The sequence below is a fragment of the Platichthys flesus genome, chromosome 18, assembly GCF_949316205.1.
Source record: "Platichthys flesus chromosome 18, fPlaFle2.1, whole genome shotgun sequence".
Classification (NCBI taxonomy): domain Eukaryota; kingdom Metazoa; phylum Chordata; class Actinopteri; order Pleuronectiformes; family Pleuronectidae; genus Platichthys; species Platichthys flesus.
This window is the reverse complement of record NC_084962.1, coordinates 20,154,903-20,163,653: the sequence shown is the minus strand read 5'-3', so window position 1 is coordinate 20,163,653 and position 8,751 is coordinate 20,154,903. Positions and strand designations below refer to the sequence as shown.

The window sequence follows — 8,751 nt, the reverse complement described above, 5'->3', positions numbered from 1 at the left end:
TTAAATATTAATTGTACTGACTGATATGTATGATAATAACTCACTTCTTTAACAGCTTTTAACTCCGTTTTTTTTTACTTTCACTCCAGTTAATCCATGTTCACATTGAATTACCTTATTTTAAAATGCTTGTAAATTGTTACTTGTTGAACACTAACACTTCTTTATATGTATACAAAGTGTAATTTATGGTTCGATGAGGATTTCGGCAAAAACATTTCAGTTAAACCCATCCTGAGGGTCAACGTACCAATTTTATTCTGAAATGTCCAACCGGAACCTGCGTCATTCTGTTTCTTTTGACAGCTAGCATGTAGCAGATGCTAACTAGCGAAACTCCGGCGAACATGTCCGTCAGATAGTTCGTAGGAAGTTCGGAAAAGGACGCAGAGTTCCCGCAGTTCCGGTTCGCGAGTCTCTGCGAGGATGTTTTCTTCCGCCTGGAATTTTATCAAACGTCACAAAAAGAAATTCCTCTTCACCGGAGCTGTCGCTGGAGGTAACCGCTGTTAGCCGCTGTGCTAGCACCCGGGGAGCCAGACTCCGTTCACTTATTTATCTAAACAAAGTTCTGTCCTCTCTAGAATCACCGGAGGTCACTTAAAATACGAATTAAGATCATTTATAAACTCAAGATTCTGTCGTGATCAATTCGTCTCGTGTTTTCCTCCATTCGGCTGCAGATCTTCAGATTTCTGTCCATCATCGTGTTTATTCCACTTGTTCTAATCTGTGTTAAAACCACACGACAGAAGTCACATGTCAACAAAACTAGCATCGTGTAATGTGCTTTTAAAAAACAACTTTCAACGATTCCACAAACCGGTTGATTCTCCTCCAGTCTGAGGTTCTGATGTGAGAACGACTTCTTTAAATGTCCAGAAAACTGAACGAGGTTTGGTTCTGAAGATTCCACGCGTGAGCTCAGCACTCATGGATGCTAAGGGTTAGCATGTTAGCCTGAGTTGTTTTAATGCGTTTTTTAACTGTCAACAATAAAAAGTTGAATAGTTCATGTAGCGTCGAAGATCATTGATTTCTAATGAATGAAAGTGATTCAGACTCTGATCATGAGAAGACATTTAATCATAAGACTAAAACATGTGAGGTTTACAGATTCTATTCTAAAACATAGATTCTGTCTTTCACCATTAGGTCACATGTTCTGTTCTCTTCTATAAATGTCACTTTGTTGTTTCTTTATAGTTTAAAGATTTCTGCTCCTGAGTGAAGGTTGAGGTGTTAAAACACGTGTTATAACACAACACAATAACACAACAACAATAACAGAACAACACTACATGCTGAACATTGTCAAGGTGATAATTGTGACTTCCTGTTTGTTTCCGACCACCAGGGGTCTACCTCCTGGGTAAATATGCCCAGAAGAAGATCATGGCGCTCCAGGAGAAGGAGGCGATGGACTACATCGCTCAGGCCAGAAGGCAGTTCCACTTCGAGAGCAACCAGAGGACGTGCAACATGACGGGTAAACACGCTACACACGTGTCCTCCAGAGAGATGACATCCCAGAAATCATGAAGTGTGATTTTATTGTGTGTGTCATTTATTGTGTGTGTGTGTGTGTCACAGTGCTGTCCATGCTCCCTCCACTGAAAGAAGCCATCGTCATTCAACTCAACTCAGAAAGTCTCACTTCACTACTCAAGACCAAGTGAGAAGAGCTCTTACTGTCACAATCAAAGATTTCTCACTATCTTTAATTTGCATGTTCACAATTCAACACAGATTTGTTACAATAATCAATATTTCTACATTTATGTCACTGAATGTTCTTTGTAGATGATTTTCATGGAACTAAACATCCAGTTGAAGTTTTACATTATTTCTCATGAGCTGTGTTCAGGCAGGAACTCTGGAAACTGGAGATTCTCAGGAGTTTGTGTTTCTCATGGTGTGATTTCCTCTTTCTTCCTCATCACGTCACAGACCGGCCAACAAACTGGAGATCTGGGAAGATTTAAAGATCATCAGTAAGTCATCAATGTTCATTAGTCAATAATCCCATCACTTACTTGAGGGGAAGGATTCCTGATTTAACCTTTTTATTTTATGTCTTGAGATTCAGGATCTGACATCGTTTTGTTTTCTTCAGGTTTCACTCGCACCGTCGTTGCCGTGTACAGCACCTGCATGTTGGTGGTTCTACTGAGAGTCCAGCTGAACATCATCGGTGGATATCTGTACCTGGACAACTCTGTGGGAAAGAACGGAACGGTGAGGAACCTGAGGAGCGTTTCATGATCTCCTCTCTCACACAGAGCTGAGAGTTCTGCTGCTCACGCTAAACCTCCGCTGAGGATTATTCCAAAACTGCTGAGGACCCCAGGTTCCATCTCTGATGATGTGTCTCAGAACCTTATTCACGTTTGTGTTCTGTGCTTTTTCTTCCAGACACCACTCGCTCCTCCAGACATTCAGCAGCAGTACCTGTCCAGTATCCAGCATCTGCTGGGAGACGGTAACAAGCTCATCAAGATCACTTGAGATCAAATGAGATCACATGAGATAAATAACATGGGAATAATCCTCCTCTGTCTCTGTCTCTGTCCCTGGTAGGTTTAGCAGAGTTGATGACGCTGGTGAAGAAAGTGGTGCAGAACTCACTGGGGGGGTGAGTGAGGTTCTGGACCTAACAAGTATTCTCATTGTCCTTGTGTCCATGGAGGATTCTCATGTCTCGGCACCAGCAGCAGTTGTTAGGATGTTTGTCCTTTCACTCTGACCTATTCCTTTCTAACCTACATGTGTGCCCCCCCCCCCAGCATGTCTCTGAAGCACAGCATGTCTCTGCTGGAGCTGGAGCAGCAGCTGAGTTGGATTCGAGCGGAGGTGGAGGCCGGCTCCGATCGCTCTCTGTCGTGGTACATGCTGTCTGACGACGAGGACACGCTCGCGGACCAGGTGAGGACACAGACACAGTGTCTACTGAACCTGCTGCTCTGTGTCTGTAGCTAACGCTCTCGTCCCTCCAGGCGTGTGGACTGACAGAGAACGACTTGATGACCATCAGACTGCTGAACGAGACCAGAGACATGTTGGACAGGTGAACGCCCTCGTCCTCATTTCAACTTGAACGTATTTGTCCTCGTGAACTTTGTGAGTGAGACGTGTTGTGTGTCCACAGCCCGGACTTCACCACCGTCCTGAACGCCTGTCTGAACCGGGGCTTCTCTCGTCTCCTCGACAACCTGGCCGAGTTCTTCCGCCCGCCTCCTGGTGACTGCGCCTCCAGCGCCGCTTCTGATAGGTGAGCTGGTTGAAGGACACACCCACTGGACAGTTTGTCCCAGTTTCATATCAATACACGTACAGACTATACATTTGTTCAAGATGTTTGATGCCAACATGTCTCTCTGCGTGTGCGTCTGTGTGTGTTTGTGTTTGTGTGTGTGTGTGTGTGTCCATCCAGTCTGTCTGCAGTCAGTCTGCCGCTGGCGAAGATCATCCCAATCATGAACGGTCAGATCAACACCATCTGCAGTGAAACTCCCAGTCACTTTGTCCAGGTAGAGTCCCACGTCCCCGTTCTGTCTTTAGAACGAGACACTTTCATCTGTTGATGCTTCGTCTCATGTTGAGCTACAACGAGGAGTTTAGATCAGATTGAGCCACAGACTGTGGTCACTTCTCCAAAAGTGAAGCCCAAACATCTGCATCATCCCCTGGTGGCTGTCTGCAGTATAGTTCTGAGCCCGGCCTCCTCCATGTTCGTGGATTGGACCTGGATTAATAAGAAATCGAAGAAGAAGCTTTTTTGTCATGTAGAGTTTTTCTTTGTTTTAGATCAAGCCATGAATAATTGGCAGATGAAACAATAATAAAAACGATATAAAGCAGAATAAACATCTGTCTCTAAATTCCTGTCTGTCTCTTACTTCCTGTCTGTCTCTAACTTCCTGTCTGTCTCTTACTTCCTGTCTGTCTCTTACTTCCTGTCTGACGCCTGCAGGAGCTGCTGCTCAACGACCAGGTGAAGGAGTTTGCCGCCAACGTCTACGACGCCTTCAGCACTCAGGAGGAGCTGCAGAAATAACACCATGGACCAATCATGAGGAGGATGAGGAGGAGGAGTACAGTGTGATCATAATCAGAGATAGAAGATGAAGATGAGTCGTGGACTTGTTGCCCCTCCCTCCTCTCTGTGAGATGGTTTCCTCCTCGCCATCGCTCCAGCATCTGACTCTGTTGGAGCGTCTGCTCTGGGAACCATTCCGTGATGGATCATTGAACTGGTATAGGAGGAGGAGGAACCTTCGCAGGTGATCAACCCCTGGATAAAGCAATGCATCTTGGGAATTTAAGAGTCTTGAAGGAAGAGACGTTTCTGTTAAGAGCTGAACGCCACGTTTCCAAACAAGTCGTCGCCGATCAACTTCGGTTTAATTAGTTAATCACAGGTTTTAGATGATTTCCTCTTTTTGTTCTATCAGCTGTGATTTCACGTCTCCGGCGGTTTGGTCGACGCCCTCGCTGTGTGTCCAGATCTGAAGGGTTTACAATCTGTTGGGTTTTTATTTTAAACTTTGATACGGTGGTAAAGGGATGTGGTGATATTCAGGCTTTTTTTAAATTTGACTTTTTGCTTTGATTATTTTTGTCACGGTGTTTAAAGAACTCTGCAGCAGCTCCGTCCTTGTTCAGCAGATTTTACAACTTCTAAACACACAATGATCACTTTGAAGTGCCACTGATTCAAATTGAATATATCATAAAGTTAACATGATTAAACACTAAATATGTGAACAGAGCCCGAGGTGCACGACCCTCAGTGACTCTCAGCTCTGTTTGCATCTTTTCACACGAGTCACCCCTTCTGCTGCGAAGTTTAACAAAATAAAAGAACCTTAATATTAAAAAATGTGCATAAAGAAAATGTACAATAACATGATTTCAGAAAACCCCATGTTTCTGTAGTTTGGCCAGCAGGTGTCACCCTTACTCTGCTACTGTGAAAACTCATCCTGTCAATTCATAGAAGGAAATTCATTATATTTAAAAAATAAAAGAATCAAATTAACTTAAATTAAAATGTTTTTGTGATTCTATTCTCAACAGTGTTGTTACCCCCTACTGGTTTTATCCCTAAAACTGTAACAGCTCGTTTTGTAGGAGCGAACATCATTATTATTAATATTATTATTATTGATATCATTATTATAGTGAAAGGTTCCCCCACAGACTCTTCTTGTCACCAACTGACTCAGCTTCACATCAGGAACTCGTTCACCTTCAGTTCTGTTCAACAACAAAACTCCCGTCTGTGAAAATCCTCCAATAAACAAACCTTCAGCCTCGTGAAGCAGGAAGCAGTTTGAAAGAAAATAACTGATTGCTGGAGCGATGCTGCCTGGTGGGACTCCCCCCCCCCCCCCCCCCAACTTCCTGGTCCCTGGGTTAGTTAACAAACCGGTGAGAATGTAAAACGATGTCTGTCATCAGTGACGCGTGAACGACCGCGGAAATGTGAGTTTGTAGAAAATGATTAAAGAGAAAAATAAATCAACTTGATTTAAGTGTGATCTTGTAAACACTGAGCGTGATTTCTTTTGTCTTTGCAAGTTTCTTTAAAGGAATCCACAAACTGTAAATGAAGATATACGATGTGAAAAGTGAAGCCAAATAGTTTATCGCCGCCTGGTGGCTGGCTGCCGTAAAGGCAAGGATGTGACATTAAAAACAAAATTCAAAGTTCACAGGTTTCAAAATCCTTTGAACTTTAGTCGACTGTTGAGAAGATGTCCTGCTGTGAAACTTAATATCTCGACTTCACTGGTTGAAAAAGGGGAAAGACCGGAACGGCTCATTCACACGAGTCATTGTGACTCGAGGTTCGATTCTGAGGAGGACGAATCTGAAACTGTGTCGGAGAAACACTGTGAAAAGAAAAGCTGCAGTTCTGAAGAAGGAAAACTGAAACACAGATTTTACTTTTTTTAACCAATGAAACATTTTGCAAGATTTAAAAACTTAAAAAAAAAATTATTTCAAGCCTTTTCCCCAGTTTGGAAACACAACTCTTCATTTAGCTGATTCCGTGTGTTTGTGTTATATCACCTCAGAACCTTGGTCAGATTTCACCTTCAGTCGTGTTTGTGGTGACGAGTCGTTCTCAGCGCCGCCTCGAAGGCGAAGTCGCTGAAAAAAAAAACTCTTATCAGAACCAAAAGCTGCAAGAAGAGCAAACAGTGGAAAAAGACGACGCACAACACAATCAGCACGAAGAGAGAAACACAAAAGAGACGTCGCACACGAGCGCACAAAGGTCAACGCAGCTGCAGAGAAGAAAGATACACAAGAACAGGTTTATTAGTTCAGGAATTTTAAATTTACATTTTTAAATGAAACTGTGTGTGTCTGTGTGTGTGCGCTTGGATAAATGATGACATTCACTTTCTTCCTAGTGACTCAGAAGATGACTTCATCCTCTCTTGTGGCCACATCAGATATTTTACCTTATGACGAGTGAAGGTGAATCTGTCACTCAGATGAACTGATATGATTTGTGTGGTCAAGGTCAAAGGTCAAAACTATCATCACCAAGGTCAAAACTATCATCCCCAATGTCTAACGAGCGCACACACACACTCACAGACACACACACCCACTCATTGTCAGTCAGACGGGTTTCCTCGGCTGCAGCCTCACGACCTTGTGACCCCCCCCGCTGACGAAATCTCGTTTTCGTCCTGAAATAGAACGCAGCCTCACGAAAACATGCCGAGTCATGGTGAGCGGCAGAACCGAGGCTTTGTGCCACAAAGACAAGTCTCAGTTTGCTGAGTCACGGTGAGTCACAGAGTAACGTTCAGCACAAACAGGTCCGGCTCTTCCTGCAGCCCATGACTGCGAGTCACTGTTTGAATCCCTCTGTGCTGTTGGTTCTCGCTCCACTGATCATCTGTGGCACAGAGCAGGAAACCCCCCCCCCCCCCCCCAGCCGGCTGCGTGAGGCTGCTCACGTCTGAGTCTCTGGAGACGTCACGGGACAGGTTCTGTCCCCGAGAGTCTTCACCTCCCTCCTCTTCACGTGAAGTTTGGAATCCAGCACAGAACCGTGAGGAACCGGCTCCTGTGTGGTGTCGGTGTCACCGCCACCGGGACAACCAGCCGCTTGGGTTCCTCTCGGTGAAACCTGCTGAGCCACAGGTCATGTGACCTCAGAGCTGGCATCAGGTGTTTGAATACTTATGGTACGTGATCTATGTCACGACTCAGCGCTCGGAACTTTCCCTCAGTTTCTTTCCAGCTTCGTCGGTGACATCATCTTCTTCAAATCGTGTTTCAGGTCAAAACTCTGCTGCTGGTTTCAGTTTTACACCATCAGCACATCTTTCCCAGTATGGGAATTCTTCATTTGTATATCGTGAGGCTGTTTGCTCCTGTGGTTTGAAAGGTGCTATTATGATTATTATAATTGTTATCATTCCTCAGTGTTGGCACCAGATGTGGCTTTGAATCGTGTCCTGGCTTCTCTTTCACTGTGGTTTCTCATTTCAAGCAGAAGCAATGAAAAAGAAACAGGCGCCATGATTTCGACAAATCAACTCGTGTTGATGATTTAACTGGAACCACAAAATTCTGACTGGAACATGATTATTCTCATCCAGCCCCTGGATCCAGATCCTCCTGATCCAGATCCCCCTGGAACCAGATCCTCCTGAACCAGATCCCCCTGATCCAGATCTACACCCACATGTCATGAGTTCCTTCCCTCCACCAAGTTTCATGGGGATCAGTCCAGTAGGTTTTAATATCAGACAAACAAACCCGAGTCAAAACAGAACCCATTACACCCAGTTTACATCGCTGGTGACTCACAGCTGCTTGCAATGAATCATGGGAAAAAAACACTGACATCATCCTCTATTATTTCTCACTTGTGTCCTGCTCTTTCATCTGCGGTAGTAGTAGTAGTGTGTGTGTGTGTGTGTGTGTGTGTGTGTCTACATTATTGATTTCCCCTGAGCCACTACAGGCCCTAATCTGTGTGCTGCGACCTGATTGGCTTGTCGCGGTCAGGCCTCGTTACCCGATAATCCAGGCCTCTACTGATTGGACAACGTGAGATCCCTCGTTAGGAATTCATGATGACACAGAGTGAGGTCACACTGCTGACCGGGGGGGGTGATGTCATCGGCTCACCTGAGCGAGCGGATTGGACCAGAGGGGGAGGGATGGAGGGATAATACCCTAAAGCTAATAATGACCATTAAATAGAATATATTTAAAGTAAATATTTCCTCATATGCGTTTAAATTTATCTTCTTTTTTAAGTATTTTTTATATTTTTATATTTATATTTGTGTATATTTGTGTCTGCAGCAGTGAAATGACAAGGACATTATTTGAACTAAAAAAAGATAAGTCCTAATTGATTGTTGATCATTATAACTCTTTCCCATACTAGAGGCAAAGTTTGAGGTCCTGCTCAAGGACACTTCAACACAAGCTAGTTGGGTTTAACACCACCAACCTTCCAGTAAAAGGGAACCTGAGCTACTACAATATGAAGAAGAAGCCATGAAGTACTGAGAAAAACAATAAATGTGAAAAATTCAACAATAAAATAATGATCAAGGTCCAAATAATGATAAGGTCCATGAGAACTGTATGAATCAACTCTTATAGAATAAATAAAATCTTCATTCATTTCACTAATCATGTTTTCTGTCTCTTACCCCACAGCTGCTTTAACAATAAAGATACCGATGAATTAATATCACACAT

At 43.7% G+C, this 8,751-nt stretch overlaps 1 protein-coding gene across 1 annotated transcript; it reads left to right on the top strand.

Moving 5' to 3' along the window:
• Window positions 1-309: 309 nt before the first annotated feature.
• Window positions 310-5,527, top strand: pex3 (peroxisomal biogenesis factor 3). Its single transcript, XM_062411685.1, has 12 exons — window positions 310-499; window positions 1,358-1,489; window positions 1,594-1,675; window positions 1,951-1,994; window positions 2,117-2,238; window positions 2,416-2,482; window positions 2,581-2,635; window positions 2,787-2,925; window positions 2,997-3,067; window positions 3,149-3,271; window positions 3,434-3,530; window positions 3,974-5,527. The coding sequence occupies exons 1-12, from the start codon at window positions 427-429 to the stop codon at window positions 4,055-4,057; spliced, it is 1,089 nt and encodes a 362-aa protein (XP_062267669.1). The 5' UTR covers window positions 310-426; the 3' UTR covers window positions 4,058-5,527.
• Window positions 5,528-8,751: the final 3,224 nt, after the last annotated feature.